This window comes from Olea europaea, chromosome 9 (genome assembly GCF_002742605.1).
Source record: "Olea europaea var. sylvestris chromosome 9, O_europaea_v1, whole genome shotgun sequence".
NCBI classification, from domain to species: domain Eukaryota; kingdom Viridiplantae; phylum Streptophyta; class Magnoliopsida; order Lamiales; family Oleaceae; genus Olea; species Olea europaea.
The window spans coordinates 1708437-1727757 of NC_036245.1; the positions used below are offsets into that span (position 1 = coordinate 1708437).

The following is a 19321-nucleotide window of genomic DNA, read 5'->3' on the forward strand; positions in this document are numbered from 1 at the left end:
CAAAATCTATACCTTTCCAATTTACAATTATTATAAGCTCCATATTGCCCTTTTTTTTTCGTGTGTGTGTGCAATTTAAATTTTTGTTATCTCTAAATTTACTTATTTGAGTTATTTCTATCTAATTCTAGTGTAAATTCTATTATTCAACCCCTTTCTTCCATATAATATTTCAAATGAATTACAACAGATTGTTGAAAAGTGTAAACTGGTGACGTCAACCCATTTTTTGGTGCTTCTAACACTCCAGAAACTACTATGCCATTAGATCACGATTTCATGGCGAGAATTGTCGTACACAGTAAATACAATATTTATAGTGATGCTGTTGAGGCCTGATTGACCAATAATGCAGGAATTGAGATTTAATGAATTTCACTTGTTGTAATTGAAGTATTGAACAATATCACAAATAATCCAAGAACAAGATTAAAGTAAGTAAAATAAGAACCCACAGAAGGAACGATGTTTTATTAATTCACTATGAAATGAGAGTACAATATAGCAAAATGTTTCAATAAAACTGACAGAGGAGCCTTATATTTATAGTATAAAATCTAGCCCTAAAAGAGTTCCAAAAAATGTAAGAAATCTAATGCAATTTAGATTCCTATTTGAGTCATACTTCTAACAATCTCCACCTTGACTCAAATTTCGGTGCAACGAACGAAACTCCAAAATTTCTCCATCTTGAGAAATGATCCGTCTGCATCAGAATAACCAAGCTCCTCAACCCAGTAACCAAACTCTCCACGAAAACATGTTCCTCCACCCGGCGTCCTCACGCGACACCCGAACCCAAACTCGGGTTCCCAAAATTCCTCTTGAAATTAACAATCACTGGACAGAATCGAAGCACACCCTGTAGCAAAAACCACACCAAATGCACAATCAAAAGGTCCCTTGCCAATATTGTCATCTTCAATGATTTCTAAAACATTACAGACATCTCCAAAACTGTACCTACGCTCCATGAGTCCATTGGCATTACAAGAACACGGTGTACCCGCTAAAATTGGTGGCAAAGCGGAATCACCAATACTCCCTTGAGCAAAGTTCTTAATTGACCTAGAGCCAAACTCGAGAGGTACTGTACCAAATTGAATGTCCACCACGATATTAAACTTGTCCAAATGTTTATGAACTGGTTCTGCGCTCCCCTGCAAGATGTACAACTGGGATTTCCTCCGTCTCTCCAGTACAACCCAAACACACATTCGAGCTTTCAAGACTCCACCTCCACCAAAAAATTTGTACCCTTTTTCATCCAAGGTACTAAGTGATATGAGATTTTTTGTCAAGTCTGGAACATGGCTAACCTGATCAAGTGTCCTCACTCTTCCATCCTGTAGCCTCAATCTGACCCGACCGATTCTTGCAACCCGACAAGATTCGTTGTTTCCCATGACAACTCCACCTTACTTCACCGTCTCATATGTTTGAAATAAAGCCCCATTGGGACACATATGATACGAACAAACATAATTCAGAATCCACTCCTCATGTTTGGATTCCCCGTCAGATACAGCCAACATCACATATCCATCATCACAAAAAATTTCAGCAATATTAGTCTCATTCGAATTACTTGATTGCCCCTCATGATTTGCATTTAAATCACCTTTACCTTATAACTTGTCGCAATCTTTCTTGATGTGTCCTTTCCTCTTGCAGTAATAACAATACACATTACTGTACTTCACCTTCGATCTACCCCTCCGTCAATCACCATAAATAACAAAAGTATCCCCATTCCTAGATGTAGGATCTCCAACCAACAACTCCATCTTCTCTTTTGAGAACAGGACGTCGTATACCTCCTCAATGGATAACGTGTCACGATTATACAGAATAGTATCACGAAATGACGAAAAAGAATTGGGTAGCGAACACAACAGGACCAAGGCTAGATCCTCTTCATCATATTTTCCTTCCAACGTCTCCAAATCTGCAACGATCTCCTTGAACACAGCAATGTGGTCCTGCAGTGACCCTCCTTCCGCCATGCGATGAGAATACAACCTCTGCTTTAGAGTCAGTTTGCTCGTCAAACTCTTTGTCATGCACAACTGCTCCAACTTGAGCCACAAAGTAGCTGCTGTCTTCTCCTTCAAAACATTTTGCAGCAAATTGTTGGATAAATGAAGTTGGATTTGCGCTAAAGCCTTCCGATCCTTCCGTTGTTTTTCCTCCATAGACAAGCTTGCTGGCATCCTATCAAAACCCAGCAAAGTATCATGAAGATCCATCTGCGTCAACACAGCTCTCACCTTTACTTGCCATAGCGAAAATCTTGTATTGCGATCCAATAGCGAAATTTCATACTTCAACGAATTCATCTCTAAAAAATCTCAATCAAATTAGGAAGAATTTGCAACCTGCAACACCCAAAAACTGAAAACTACCGAACGTGCAAAGGGCAAAATAGTCCAGAACCACAATTTTGCCCAAAACTGAAAATGGACATCACCACAAGGTCCGTCTCATCGTCCGGAGAAAATTGCCTGAAGACACCGTCGCTGGAAAACACCTCACGCGCCGCCACTCTCTCGCGCGGAGTTACCACCGCCGACGACTGGTTGGAAAACGCGCCGACGACCTTTGACCATTTTTGGACCGGTTCTGTCTGCTGAGTCCACTGGTGGTATTCGTTTCTTCAAACTCGTTTTGGTTTGACTAGAAAACGCAAAAACAGATCCGGCAGAAAATCGAAAAATTGGACAGATTCGTTTTCTGATTTTTTGGTAATTTTCAGACGATTTTCTAATCAGTTTCAGGCCAAAAATCCACCAACAACCCTGCTCTGATACCACTTGTTGAGGCCCGATTGACCAATAATGCAGGAATTGAGATTTAATGAATTTCACTTGTTGTAATTGAAGTATTGAACAATATCACAAATAATCCAAGAACAAAGTTAAAGTAAGTAAAAGAACAATTGGCAGAAGGAACGATGTTTTATTAATTCACTATGAAAGGAGAATACAATACAGCAAAACGCTTCAATAAAACTAACAGAGGAGCCTTGTATTTATAATATAAAATCTAGCCCTAAAAGAGTCCCAAAAAATGTAAGAAATCTAATGCAATTTAGACTCCTATTTGAGTCATACTTCTAACATATGCTTCCCATACTGTAACAATAGGATATAATGTTTAGGTGTAACGTCTTAAGTCAAAAATTTTTTTTGCCTTTATATAGATAAATGTTAAAGTATTAGATGAGTATCATCATGCAAGAGGGAATCACGCAAAAATCATGACATTAGTCAAATATTAGAAAATTTATCTGGTCAAACATTAGTCAAATATTAGAACATTTACCATGTTTAGGTGTAACATCTCAAGGCGTCACACAAAATTGATGGAGTCACTACAAGCATGTGATCATGAAATACTATTATTTAACTCCACTTATACTAAAAATAACCGATTCCAAGCCCGGAAGAAGGAGATGTTCTTAAGTTTTGTATTAATTTTTTTTCTATATAAACCCCACTTCACTTCTTCTTATCCCTTATATATATATATATATATATATCTCAACATTAGCTCTTTTATTGTTTCCAAATTTATATTTCTATCCAAACATATTATAAATCATATTATTCTACATCTTTCTTCCATATATATTTTTTTTCTTACCAATTCTACCTAGATAAGATTGTAATCTCAACATTAGCTCTTTTATTGTTTCCAAATTTACTTGTGTTATTTCTATCCAAATATATTATAAATCATATTATTCTACATCTTTCTTCCATATAATTTTTTTTTTACCAATTCTACCTAGATAAGAATGCAGATAAGTGTTTTTCGCCTCTTTATTGACTTAAACAAATTGACTGCATTCATGGACTCCTAAAATATTTTGAAATCGTTCTTTATCACTTCCTCGAGCCTCCTTTTTCGATTTATCTCTTTCAGTGCCATGACTTAATGGTTACGGATTTTTTTTTTTTGGTGGGGGTGGTGGGGAGGGGTCATGAATATAACCAATTTATTCAAGTCAACAATTGAGCTAAAAATGGTCCAATTTGAATTTGTATCTAACGGTAGAATTGGTTCGAAGATGCCATCTATGTGGTTCTTTAAACTTCGTGAAAATATATTTCATGCATTGTGTTTGCATTGACAGTTTAATTTATCTAAAGGGCCGTGACGGTGTAGAGTTTCTGATCAAAGATAAAGTGGACAGATTAATTTGTAAGCATTACTAAGTTATTTTTCATTAATTTTTTGTGACTTTTAGCAAAAATTATACACGAAATAGTTTATTCATGTACAATTTTAATTTTGCATATGTTAAAAGTAGTCGAGCAGGGTAATGGACATGAGTTGACACAAGTGCCTTGAACATATGCATAATTTTACATGCCAAAGTTTTAAACATTGCTCTAAATCTTTCCCACCATAGACATCTTAAACAAATATTAATATGCTCTTACTTTTATACTCTCCGTTTTTCCTTAAACAAGATCTTCAACGTTTGTTGCAAAGTCATTTGTAACATTTAAACATGGACTTATTAAGGGTCTGGTTGATTTAAATTTTTGTGAGGTGTGATACTTAATCACCAAGGCCTTTCCCTGGGCTCAAAACACCTTCACAACTCAATGAAGAAACCGAACCAAAAAACCCTTCAACCTCTCACACTTATGGTTGCTTTTTTATCACCAACAAAGGACACGCTAAAGTAGGTGTAGTCACAGTATAAGATCAGCCCCAAAAACAAGAATGGGGAAGAAAAACAGTATACCAAGAATCAAAGAGAAAAAATCACCTATTTTTCTTAAAGATTATTCTACTTCGACATAATGAACACTATAATGGTGTCCATAGTGTCCAAGTATGGTCCTTTTCTTAAAGGCAAAGGAAGTAGAGAAAAAGCATGCCAGGGCCAAAAGAGAGACAGCCAATTAAATAGGTAACATTAGGCTACGGTTATGGGTCAAGCCCAATAGGAGGGTAAGTGAATTAAGTGTATCAATAAGTGGGTTACCATTTGTAAGCCATCCAAATAAGTGGGGAGCGGACCATGAGCAGCACTAATTAAATTAAACTGCTTCTAATGATTCAAATAGTTTTGGGGTCTGGTCATTTCATTGAAGTGTCGATTTACCATTCAGTCATTTGATCGATGTCGACTAAGAAAATATACCGAGTTACACATCGCCCGAAAAGTCATTTGACAACAATTTGCCTAACAATTTTTTTAGAATGAATTTTGTAATAGTGAATTATATGAAGCATGTGTAGTTAAAAGTATGAAAAGTTATGAATTTACATATAAAATTATTTTATTCAAAAAATATGTAGTTGAAAAATAATTTTAAAAAACATATACCAAACGTGGCAAAGCCCCTGTTTGATGGAGATCAAAATTATATTTTTAGTAGATTTTAATAAAAATTGATGAAATATGAAATTGAAAAATTTTGAATCACATAAAATGTATAGTTAAAATTAGTTGTTGACTTTAATTTAAATATCAAACATGATGAAATTCCATCATTTATAGTAAATATGGTAGATATTTTGGATGGTTTCATCCAAAAATCGCCTTACTTATTTAGGGCGTTGAATACTTCGAACACACAAAAATAACAAATTAATTTTATCAACTTATTTCCTGCTCATGCTGTAGAATAATACAAAACCTGTCAGCAATCACAAATTCTATAATGCAACAATTATAACCATAGACAAATGACATCTCACTGCCAAAGCTTTTTCTCAAATTAAAAGTGGCTCGAGAGTCGAAACTCAAATCTCCACATTCAAATCTTTTGTGCCTGTACGACTCGTTAGAATTTCTCTACGTTCTGTTTGGTATAGATTTTTATTTATTTTTTTAAATCATATTCTATCATAAAATAATTTTACACTTGAACCCATAATTTTTTCCTACTTTTTAACCATATATACTTCAAAATAATCATTTTTCACAAAATTTATTCTAAAATAACCTTATTACTATTTTATTGTAGCCAACTGAAACTGAATGACAGGGTGTTTATTGTATTTTTTAGCCTGAATTATTAATATTTTGTGTTAATTCATTGGATTTGATTACTAACATTACCATATAAATGTACGTAACACATAATATATAATATTTGCTTATTTTATAAATTATTAACATAAATTTATAGTTTGGATTATTTGTCCTGAGGCATGAAGCCAAAATCCTGAGTGAGACATTTGACCATATCACTTTTAAGATTTGATAGTTTAGGTGCTGTCCTAATTATAATGCAATAAATATTTCCCTCTTGTATTATTATTCGAATCATTTACAATACTTCCTTCGGTTACAAGGGACAAAAATAAAAGAAAATCGTTATTTTCCACTTCGATTAGGCTGGTCGAGTTGGTTTTTTGCCCCGCGCCTTTACTTCCTTAGATAATTGCATTCCGATAATTTTCCTTTTTAATAGCGAATCGATCACAAACTTTCTCCATCTTGTCCCTTTTTCCATGGCTTAGGGGCTGTTCACGTGCTTGTTGGACTCCAACATGAATTTAATTCGCATACTGGGGCAGTACTGTAGGCATTTTCAAGCGTTTGGATGCACTTGTTTTGTTCATATTCCTGAGTAGTTAATAAAAACCTTTAAGAGAGACTTAAATTGAATACCGAAACCAATCATTAGTGTTAACCCTCCACAAAATGATAAGATAGAGAAAGGCTACAATCGTTGCAATTAGGGCATGTTTGACAAGGTTTTTGCTTCTTATAGAAGGGTTCTATGAGGAAGTTACTTTACTTGATATTTGGGAGCTAACTGTCTAAAAAAATTTCATTTTTCGAAAGAACTTTTAGAGGAAGTAATATTGAACTAACTTTCTTTGAAAACTCTTCTAAATAAGAGATTTTTTTTCAATAAATTTAATCAAACAAATTCGAAAGCAATTTGTGAATTTCGAATTATGCAATAAACTACAAAGCGATGTCAACGTGTGATTGATGGAAAGTCTGATTTTTTTTTTTTTAAACTGCCAAAGCTGTACACTATGATGTACATGAACCCTTGTAGAAGGGTTCTATGAGGAAGTTATTTTAATTGATATTTGGGAACTAACTATCTAAAAAAAGTTCTTTTTTCGAAAAAACTTTTAGAGAAAGTAATATTGAACTAACTTTCTTTGAAAACTCTTCTAATTAAGATTTTTTTTTTTTTATAAATTTAATCAAACAAATTCGAAAGGAATTTGTGAATTTAGAATTGTGCAATAAACTACAAAGCAATGTCAACGTGTGATTGATGGAAAGTCTAATTTTTTTTAAACTATCAAATCAGAACTTGATACATGACGCAGTGCACACAAAGCCAGGGGCGGACCCAGAACTTTAGTATTGTGGGGTCAAAATTTTAAAAAATAATTTTTTTTAATAAACAACATATTATCAATAAAAATAAGTTAATATGTATTTTGACACTTTGAAAACGTTGTATAATTACATCGTTGTTAATATCATTAAATAAATTTTGTTACTTGTATAGTTTTGTTTATCATTTCACTGGCAAATGCTGAAGTAACATTGAGTAAATTAAATTGAATATAGAAATTAAATTAATTGAAATAAAATTCAAGTTTAGTTCAGGAAGTAAATGAAATTCAAATTTGTAGCAAATATAATTTGAAAGTAATTAAAATTGTATTTAATCCGTAACGACCCCGAAAAATTTACGTCATATTTCATGTAAGACTTCCGAATGAAACAATATAAATTATATTGAAAAATTTATCGTGCAAAAATAATAAGCAACTGAATTTAAAAAAAAAAAAAAGTTAGACGTCTTTTTTGAGGTATACATTTGATACGTATTTAACTATTTTCGATATCCGTTTGGACCATTTGATATGAAAACGATGTAATTTTCGAAACAAACTTTCACATGGCATAGACAATTTGTGGATTCAGATAGCACATGATCGCAAATGAATTTTTAAAGTTGGGATATTATCGAAATTCTCAAAATACTACTTTCAAACTGCATATTTTAACATGTCATAACTTTTGCTATAGTTGACCACTTCGCATGTCATTAATGAGTGAAAAACTAGGCCATGAGCACTTTGAAATGATATTAAGAATGTAATATTTTAACTTCATTTGGCATTCCGACGAGTGCATCAAAGTAGATTGTAAAAAAAAAAAAAAAAAAAAAAAGGGGCAAAATTTTGTGGGGTCATTTGACCCCATGTGGGTCCGCCCCTGCACAAAGCTATACACTATGATGTACATGAACCCTTCTTGTAGAAGGGTTCTATGAGGAAGTTACTTTAATTGAAATGTGGGAGCTAACTTTCTAAAAAAATTCTTTTTTCGAAAGAACTTTTAGAGAAAGTAATATTGAATTAACTTTCTTTGAAAACTCTTCTAATTAAGAGAATTTTTTTTTTATAAATTTAATCAAACAAATTCAAAAGAAATTTGTGAATTTTGAATTGTGCAATAAACTACAAAGCGATGTCAATGTCTGATTGATGGAAAGTTTGATTTTTTTTTTTTTAAATTGTTAAATCAGTGTTTGGTACGTGATGGAGTGTACACAAAGCTATACACTATGATGTACATGAATCCTTTTTGTAGAAGGGTTCTATGAGGAAGTTACTTTAATTGATATTTGGGAACTAATTGTCTAAAAAAAAATCTTTTCTCAAAAGAATGTTTAGAGGAAGTAATATTGAACTAACTTTCTTTGAAAACTCTTCTAATTAAGATTTTTTTTTTTATATAAATTTAATCAAACAAATTCGAAAGCAATTTGTGAATTTCGAATTGTGCAATAAACTACAAAGCAAGGTCAACGTGTGATTGATGGAAAGTCTGATTTTTTTTAAACTGTCAAATCAAAGTTTGATACGTGACGGAGTGAACAAAAAGTTGTTTACTATGATGTACATGAAGCATTGTTGTTACACATAAGACACAAAGAAAGCTTCCAAGATTTCGTAGAAAACTTCAATAATAACCCTATGATGATGGTAAGAATTCAAAGAAAGGAAACACTGCAACAAATTCTCAAGTTCTTTTGCCGTAAAAATCTGCTTTTCAACAATCATTTCCACCATTGATGTTCTGAAATCAGTATATGGATCACTCGAACGCTTCACCACTGCTAAGCTATCTTTAACCCCTTCTTGTAATGTCATTAAACCCTCCTTAGGAATCTTCCTTTGAGCTCTTCTCGACCGAGCCCCTGCCTTAAATCCATTACCGATGCCGCATTTTTCAGTAGTGAATTCTTCTTTGTCATGAAAATCGCACTTTTTAGTCTTTGAATGAACCTTCTTGTTTGTGGCCTTTCTAGTCTTCTTCTCTGAATGAAATTTTTGGAACTCGTAGTGTGCATTGAAAGGTGAAATGGGAGATACCGGAGGGCACTGTCGACCATCGATTTCAGTAGAAACAAGTAGGCATTTCGCTCCTCGGATAATTTTTCCGGCCATTTGTGTCTGCACATGAGTGGAAATGGACGAGGATGTGGTGAGTAATACTCGATCAACTGGTAGTTTTGATGATTCTGAGTGTCTTAGGAATAAAAGCCGGATCCTCAATATCGTCGATGCTGTTTTTGGATTTGCATGATATGAGGGATGATCGAAATCGCATTTTGAAGTGATTCTCCATTGACCTTGACAGTTTGTGGGCAGTGAAGGAATTTGGGGAAGTTCTTGTTTCAGTGTGAATGAATTTATAAACAAAGGAAATCAAATTCATGCTAGAAGAGGGTGGTTTGGTTAGGTACATTTGGACTTTGGGTCCTCTTTTAATTTAAAAATGAGGATGACAAACTTCATCCCAATTTAGTGTTCTATCTTGTCTACATTTGACTGACTTCAATTTCAACAATAACATGAAGGCCTAGGTAGAGTTGGGTGGGGTGGGATATTTTTAACATGATTCACAATATGCTTATTAGTTTGAAATATTAATAGTATGTTCGTTTTGAGTTTTTTAAACTCTAATGCAAAGTTTCCTGAAGTTTGACCTTATAAATTTAATTGTTAAGATGAGTATTTCGAGTCTTTATATATTAATTATCATTTTTATATTTAGCTAGCGTGGAAAATCACTCTTAACACTAATAGATTGGTGAATAATGGGACATTTGGTCTACCATGCCAAGGTTTTCTTCGTATTTGAGTACCCTCGTGTTAATCTTTAAGAATTGGCATCGAAACTTTAGCCTAGAAAGTATTGTTCACGAAAATATCTTTCAATTTAAAATCACAGCAAGTGTACCGTTTATTAACAAGTAATAAAGTTGATTTGAGTCTAAATATCATCCCATAAAAATTGATTTAGTTCAATTTTAATTATCACGATGTTAACCGAAATAATAATAATGTGATGTGTTTCTTTGTGATAGAATTATGACTAAAATGATCTACTTATGCAATTATGAGTAAATTAATTAGGCTAAATGCGAGTTATGCTGAACACAATTTGATGTGTTCTAATCGATGACAAGCACACCGGGATCTCGAATTTTCATGTAATAATGCTTATATATCTTAGTTTTATTCTTTGACAACACAATTAAATTTTGAATAATCAATGTTCCTACTTTATTCAATAATTTCTCTTGAATAATGTTAAACGTACTCTTATATATGATTCGATTATATTTATTTGACGGATGAGAACATACAAGAGTGAGTGAATTTTTATGGACACTTAAAGATTTACATAGAAAGTAACGATATATTTTTATTCCATATCAAACCCTATGGTGATTTACCATATGTCGAGCCTATTTTCCTTCTTTCAAATGTATAAAATAACCGACCAAATTCATACAACTATCGTGTACAATAATTGTAGAGAACTGATAATCATATAAATCATTCAAATTTCAAAAACATGTTTTCAATGTCAAATATGTAAAACTAAAGATAAAAAATTCATATTACAAGGTTCATCATTATCGTGGCACAAAGAAATCTAGCCTAACATATTATGAGGAAGAAAACAAAAATATATATTGAAGAATCCACATCACCCAAATAAATTTTAAATTTAATCTTTGAGTCCTGGAATCGATCTTGGTAGTTCTTGTCTCCTTCTATGCTCCTAAAATATGTTAGAATGTGTCTCCCTCTATTTCTAGACGGCAGTAGGCCTTAAAAGACGTCCCTCGTATTGTTTCTACAAGAGTTGGATTCATATAAGGAAACCAGAAATTTTCCTCCAAAATTTTCCCTCATCTTTGTATTCTAACTCCGAATGAGTTGTATAATTGATTTAATGTACTATCAAATATGCTCATCCTGTGCCTCTTTTTGTATTTTCTTCTTCTTTCGCCTTTCGGGACATATCCCAGTGATGCAAATGACAGGAGTGAAGTAGTCTTAGTCTTGTTGGCAGTCGTAGTGTGAGAATTCGATTCCTGATATATACAAGCTCTTGTTTCCTGACCTGTTGGGACACATCCTGCGATTTACCTCACTCACGATACTCTAGGGGCAGGGTGGTGAGGCCCTCAAGGTTGGATTTTTATTTATTTATTTATTTATTTATTTTTTTTAATAGGATATGTCCATTTTGCAACGCCTTTAAAGTAGTTTGAATATGCCAACTCTTTAGGGTGGTTTGTGTGTGTCAATGTCGATATAAAGGAAAATTTTCACTTTACAAAAACTATTAATTGAGATTATTAGAAAAACAAAAAGAACCGTAAATATCACCTACTGTAATATTATCCATCATGAATAAAATGGTCGATCTTGTCGTCTTTGTACAACACATCCCGAATCCCTAGAAATTAATCCCACAAAACTTGATGAAAATTCGGAGTGGCTCTTCTCATTCCTCTTTCAAAATAAGCATCTTCAAAAGTCCTAAAGCTTCCAAGAACTAAAAAGCACTAAGAAGTGAAATTTTTGTTCTTTCTTTCCAAAAGTCCCAACAAAAGCTAAATGACATTCGCCCCATATTTTAATGTCCAAGTTATCTCAGTGATAGCAGAAAAGGTCAGTCTACTTGGATTTTATACATTTGTATAGGACCAAAAAATGACACTGAAAAACTTTTTTAACTTTTCTTTTTAACTTGGCATAACTAATTTTTAGGCATTGTCACTGACGGACCCACATGAGGTCATGTGAGGTCAGTTGTTGCTAAAATTATATGTCAACAATGCCCAGGACCCAAACAAGTTGAACTGTGGGATCAAAAAAATGAATTTTTTTTCAAACGTATTATTAACGAAAATCTTTAAATGTTGTTTCTACGTGATTTCGGTTAGATGATGAACCCATAATATGACATATCTAATGTTGCGTACTCCCAATTTCTAAAGACACTAAAAATAAAATTCAACAACTCGCACACGGCTCTCTAGTAGCAAGGTTGTAAAAGGCGTGAGGACCTCCCTATGACTCTTGGTGTACCTATGCGAAGCCTAGATGTAATACAATTTTTTTCTATTTCTAATATTATTTATGTTATTCTGAGAAAATCAATAATTATTTTTTTATGAGAGCATTATTTTGATTATTTTAATAAGATGATTAATAACATTTTATTTAAAAAATAAAAATAAATAAATAGATGGTATGCCTTCTAGCGCCTAGACTGTCATTTGCCGCTTAGGCCAAACATTAGACATTTCAAAGAAAGAATTGATCTTCTTTTTCATGTTTCTCGTTAGCATTATTTTGTGTGTACAGAATAATGCATTACAGAATGGAATCAAAATACTCACACGGGGTGAATCCTATATGAGTAAAATATTACCACAAAAATATTCACCCCCTCCATTGTGTGCATTCAGTAAAACCCCTGTGAAAGAAATTCTATATGCCAAGTGGAGTTCTCGATATTCAAGACTTTTTCTCTCACTTAATTCTATATAGTACCATGCGTCAAACATGCTATTAAAGTAGTGTAAATGAAGACCGTCACTTAACAAAGTGAAATTTCCAGATAAGACTGTCACTTAATAAACTGGCTAAAATTATTTTAAGCATATTTAAATTTTTTGCNCAAATTGTCATCCCTAGTAATTGTTAGCCAAACCCCAAAAACACATTGGATGGCCCAATAAGTTTGGGCGCTCCAAACAAGAAATAAACCTCATCCAAGACTAAATTTCCCTTCGTTTACATCATCTACTCCTTCCAATTTATTCTAGAACTTGTGAAGTTTTTGATTAAGTAAATGAATTGAAACTGTATATAAGTGATTACATATTATGTTAGGTTAAGAATGGCGACATAGTTGTTGCCTATTTATTTTTCTTTTAAGATATTGTCCATTTTTATAGAAAGACATATAATACTGATTTCATTTCCAAAATTTCTCATTCTTTTACAACACATTGCCTACAAGAGACTCTAATATCAACAATAGTATAGACTGCAGTGATTAGATCATACATAAATAAATTTTAAGACCAAAAAATTGAAGAAACGCTAGAAATTCATAAAACACATAAATTGATAAAAGACATAGATTGATAAAATGTTTTCGTTGAATGAAAATTTTAATATAAATGAGTAATATATGCATTTATGGCACTAATTCTTTATATATTTTTATCTACCTTCCATTTCCGTGAAGCTCAATTCATTGGCAGAACTTACCGTAGGCTTACTTGATGAAGTTTCAAATCCAAGAAATGAATTTCTTTCTGTGAAAAAACCGGGCTCTTTAGGCTTAGGCAATGCCCCTGCACTTGCCAACATTAGGACAACATTCGACATATTTGGCCGATCTTCAGGATTTCTCTGTACACATAATAGAGCGACATGCATTGATCGAAGTACTTCAGACAAGTAGCACGATTGAGCTAAATGTGAGTCGATTAATTCTAGAGATCGTCCTTCATTGTGTAGAATCCATGCCTAATTGATGAGTGGAAAGAATCAAAGTTAGATGTAAGAATTTGAGGAGTTAAGAATGTTGGAAGAATTAAAGTAAGAAACCAAAAACTTACATGTCCAAGCAAATTGTGATGGTGATCTTGATGAAAAAATCCTCTGTTCTTTTGTCCGCTTATGATTTCCAGAATGAGGACACCAAAGCTGAATATGTCAGATTTGACTGAGAAGTGACCATCAACCACATATTCGGGTGACATATAGCCACTGCAAAACAACAATTATATTGAGATTTTGTCATTTAAAGAAAGAAAAGAGAGCTTAGATAATGTTTAGTATCCAGAACTCAACAGTATAAAGACAAGATTCAACTTATTCTTCTTTAATAATATTGTCCAGTGTGCAACCTAACTCATCAAACAAGTCAAGCATGCATAACTTATGTTGGAATCCTTACTATGTACCGACAACCCTTCGTGTGTTTGCTTCAATTTCATTCCCTCCAAAACTTCTCGCCATGCCGAAGTCTGATATTTTCGGGTTCATATCAGCATCCAACAAAATGTTTCCAGCCTTTAGATCTCTATGAATGATTCTCAATCGGGAGTCTTGATGAAGATAAAGTAATCCACGAGCAATTCCATTGATAATTTGAAACCGCTTTTCCCAATCCAACAATCTACCTCGATCCTTATCTGCAAAAATTTCTCATTTAGCAAATGATTCAACTAGCATATTTGGTAACAGCACTGGACATGACGATATTATGTAGACGACCTTAACGAAATGAAATATGGTATAGTCTTGAGAAAAACTAACCAAATATGTAAGTGTCCAAGCTATTGTTAGGCATGAATTCATAGATAAGAATTTTCTCTTCTTCATGAATGCAACATCCAATAAGATTCACAAGATTCCTATGTTGTAACTTTGCAATTAAAATTACTTCATTTTTGAACTCGTCATCTCCTTGTATTGAATACTTTGATAGCCTCTTCACAGCAATTTCTTTCCCCTTTCTGAGTACACCCTGAGCAATTTTGATATAAATAATAATTTAGGTTACTATTATGTTATAATTATAGTTTAAATTACCGAGTAAAATATAGAATTTACCTTGTACACTGGTCCAAATCCACCTTCTCCAATCTTGTTGCCAGGTGAAAAGTAATTGGTAGCTTCTAATATTGTTGTTACATCAAACAATGGTAGGTCAAGATCTCCATTGTCATTTTCTGCTGTGTAAAATTGTCTTGAACTGCTTCCTATTGATCCTGTGAAAAAAATGGAATATACTCGTTACATCAAAAAATTTGATATTTAACCAAATCAAACATGGGCTTAATCTTCAACACACCCTTCATGTGCAGTTGAAATTTATTTTTCATCAAATACTCCACCAGTACACAATTTTCATTAATGGGTGTCAACGAAGAATCAAACCCACCATTTTTTGGCTCTACTACCAGGATAAATGCCACATTTAAAAGTTTAAACTTTTAAAGAAGCGACATATAAATTTAAATTTAAATCCTCAACAAGTTTTAAATCAGAAAATGATGCAATCTGCTTGATCAAAAATATAAAAAATATATAGAGCATTCACCTTCTCGAGTCAGCTGTTGCTGCACCTGCTGCTGTTTTTCTCTAACCCTCTTCTTCTTCTTCCAAGTAAATGAGATGAGTATGAGGCACAATATAAGAACTGCCCCAAGTGATGCCAAACATGCCCTAAGTATCTTCTTTCTCAACCCACTTGAGCCTATCAGAGTTTACAACACATCATTATAAGGCATTATAAATATTTAGTTAACGTACAACAAAAACGATAAGAAGTGGCCGATTAACTGTTTTGCAAAGTTAGTTCACCCTTCATGTGAACTTTACCATTTGCCTTGCAATAACGGCATTCTTTATGGCAATAATATGTATTAAAACATACCTAACTCAGAGGATGCCATCCTAATATAGATATCTTGACCATCGTTTCCATCGTAATATCTAATGTCCATCAGATCTTCAAACCAAAGAAAGCAACCACTTCCTTTCCCTCTTATATCTATATTGGAATAAGCCATACAAGAACAATTATTCTTACACATTTGCCTGCATTCCTTAAGTGACATGCTCAAATTATACCAAGATTTTCTTGTATCAGGTAATTTAACTCTAGAATACTTTACAAAACCATCGCTATTACAATTCAACGGCGTTCTACGAACACAACCATCTGACCAAACGGCCGAGAGCCAATCTTTCGGGTTTTTAGGCTTAAATTTATCCAAACAACTACAAATCGGAGACTCACCAATTGTACATTTACCATATCCATTACACTGTCCATAAATGTCACAATTATCAGCTGGTGCACTAACCAAATTAGTCCAAACCTGTGTTCTATTATTCCACGAAAATCGTCGAAGAACTCCATCCGGATCCAATACAAGCCTTGAGTAAACATGAGGGTTAACGAGGTCAAAGCTATAGTATACTTCCTCTTGATTGAACACGAATTGAAATGTGTAGATCGGATTCGTTTTTAGGCCTGGAGACCCACTAAACGCCAAACCATTCCATGGTCCTGATCGAAAACGAACAGTCGAACCAGTCATCATCATGTGTTGTGGATATCCATGAGTATCCATAAGATACATATAGTCTCCCCGCGAAGGATCGTTGTTACTCTTCCTCGAATATAGAATCCGGTCAACGCCCGTCACTAAATTCTTCCCCATTTTCAGCCCAGGCAAGGCCGTGTCTGTTGGATGATCAAAACTCTGCCAAGTGTAATTTCCGTCCCTCGAACCTCGTATGACAAGATTTCCCGAGTCGAGTAGTTGTGCCACCGGACTCATACTCATAGTACCACCAGTGGAATTGGATGACCACATAACAACTCCATCAGTACCATTGACAAGTACCAAATTCCCATTCTCTGTCAACTTCAAAGCTCCTGAAGTATCATTAAAAGGGGTTTCTCTATTGGCCACCCATACAATTGTTTTCACTGAAATTTGTTTGTACCATATTCCTATGTACCTGTTGATAGAATTATCTGGGCTGAAGAATCCCATTTCAAATGTTCCCCCTGATGAAACGACGTAGTTTCCATCTGTAAGAGAAGTGTTTACAGTTATGGTGTCTACTGCTTCACAAGTGAAAAGAACAGAGAAAATTAAATTACAGAGAAAAGCAATTCTTGTTAAGCCTTCCATTAATTTGTTATATGATTGAATTAGTGTTTTTGTTTACTAAATACTACCAATGGATTTTGGAAAATTTGCTACCTCAGTCCCCAAATTACACACTTTGAGCAATTGGATCCATATTCAAGTTTCTTTGATTTTTTAAATCTTCAGATTTTGATTTTTGGTAGACATGTGTCCTTTTGGACGGACTGTCGAAAATTCCATGAAATGGTCACTTGATTTGAATCTGATTACTTTAAACACAGAAGAAAAAGTGGTGAAGTAATTGGAGGCAATAGGACGAAGTGGAAGGATCGGGCAAGGGATGTATACGGTTTTATTCTATTTTGATTTTTTTTTTTCTATTTGTCCTTCTCTTGGGTTTCCCAAGAAACAAGAGGGAGTTTGGGGTGAGGCAGACGATGAAGTTGACAGTGACAATAAGTAAAAAAAAATAATAATAAGGATTTGAGAAGATGTGTTTATTTGTTTTTATTCTTTGGTCATCCATAAACTATGTTTGTGATTGAAATCCCTCGATAACAGATTATTATTTATTTTGTTTTTTTCTTTTATTCTATTATCTTCTCTTTTGTCTCCTTAATTTGTCTTGAAGAAATAATTTCGAAAAATGAGATCATGTGTAGAGCACACGACTGTTTAGCAACTTTTCCAACTCTGTTCTTCCTAATGGATCTACGTGAACCAACAATCAAAACTTCGGGGATTATTTAAAAACAAAAATTCAATAGGTACCCAGGAGAGCTAAGGGATATAGTTTGAGACTAGTCTGAAAATTCTCTAACTTTTAATGTTGTTATTTACTCATTATTTTGACCTATCTCAAAGAACTTGGACTTTGACTTTTCAGTGCCTGAGAATGACTTTCCAATAAAACTCCTATCTTTCATCATCAAATATCAATTACATTTGAAAAATGTGTACCAATAGGTTTTAAAATTTGTGCTTCTAGAATTCTCAAGAGTATTTTCTGTAGAATATATAGATTATATTATATAAGAATTCCTAAAAATAATATTAGTGTCAAGTTTGCCTTTCGTTTTCATCTCTATTTGCCTCTCCAAGCATTGCACTTTCTTTGACTAGTTGGACAAACATTACCAAACAAACCAACTTTAACTTATTGAACTCAAGCAATTACAACTACTTTCTCTTCCACTATAAGTTCAAACTTACTAAACCATCAACAGCTAGTGAAAGGGTTTTTGATGAGGAAAAAAAAAAAAAAAAGGTAATTATGAAAGTCGGCCTAATTCGTAACAGAGCATTGGAAGTGAAATATATTTTCATATTAAAGCTATCACATTAGTGTTCGCTCTGATCTTTCTGAACTCTTAACGCTAAAATTTTTCTGTAAGTTTACCTCCAAAACTCAAAAGGTTACTAGGTATCTCAATTTATATACCACGACGATAGCACAATTCATTGAGATGATTATAACATTTTATTTAACTAGTTTATAAAAATATATAGATTTTCGTGTCTTCTGGTGGTTAGGTTATTTTTGTCACCTAGATAATCATTAAGTATTTTAAAAATAGAGTTGATTGTATTTTCTATGTCTCTCGATGTATGAGACTTTTTCTTTACATCTAAACTTGCATATTTTCTAAAGAATACTTCCTAGTGGAGGAGGTCGCGCCCCTCACACTCTCATACTAGCTAGCAATTTGAATATAATGAACACAAGTGATTATAAGTGATGCAATGTGAAGTTTATCTGCAACATAAGAGGCATCTTGGCCTTCCATCATCTCAATGCACATGGGCTTTAATGGCCCATAAATTTTGCGTACGAAAGTGCATGTTTTGTATATAATATTGAATAAAAATAGAAGTACGTAGGGCTCTAATATTGATGCACGTCCCAACCCAACTCATACTCTTAGGCCTTATCATAAATGCAAATCTACTAAGCTATAGACTAGTCCAAGTCGATTTAAGTGATCAAATTATTTGTTGTCTCACTTAATTCTATTTAATACAATACATCAAACATGCTATTAAAGTAATGTAAATAAAGACCTGTTAGTTAATAAATTGAAATTTCAAAATAATTCTTATAAAATTAAGAAAAAAAAATATTTCAAAGGGATATTTATTTATCAATGGGACAGGACGGAGAAAGGAAGGGATCAGGTACCCCGCCCCCCTTCAAGGATTTTACAGTCTCGATCCCCGTTCCGGGAATTTGGAGTGATGGGCTTTGGTGATCGGTTTAGGTTTGGAAATAAAAAGATTGAGATAAATAGATATATATATATATATATATA

The 19321-nt window shown here is 33.4% G+C and overlaps 2 protein-coding genes and 1 pseudogene across 2 annotated transcripts; all 3 read right to left on the reverse strand.

Annotated features, from left to right (window-relative positions):
- The window catches only part of LOC111400110, a 29150-nt pseudogene extending 27744 nt beyond the window's left edge, over positions 1–1406 (reverse strand).
- A 7516-nt stretch (positions 1407–8922) lies between these two features.
- LOC111400020 (transcription repressor OFP8-like) lies at positions 8923–9903 on the reverse strand. The gene has a single exon (XM_023027495.1). The coding sequence runs from the start codon at positions 9460–9462 to the stop codon at positions 8929–8931; it is 534 nt and encodes a 177-aa protein (XP_022883263.1). The 5' UTR covers positions 9463–9903; the 3' UTR covers positions 8923–8928.
- A 3446-nt stretch (positions 9904–13349) lies between these two features.
- On the reverse strand, positions 13350–16857 carry LOC111399378 (G-type lectin S-receptor-like serine/threonine-protein kinase At4g27290). The gene is made up of 7 exons (XM_023026650.1): positions 15782–16857; positions 15446–15601; positions 14956–15113; positions 14659–14869; positions 14297–14534; positions 13956–14106; positions 13350–13863 (listed from the first exon to the last, which is right to left on the reverse strand). The coding sequence occupies exons 1-7, from the start codon at positions 16728–16730 to the stop codon at positions 13555–13557; spliced, it is 2172 nt and encodes a 723-aa protein (XP_022882418.1). The 5' UTR covers positions 16731–16857; the 3' UTR covers positions 13350–13554.
- Between the last annotated feature and the right edge of the window lie 2464 nt (positions 16858–19321).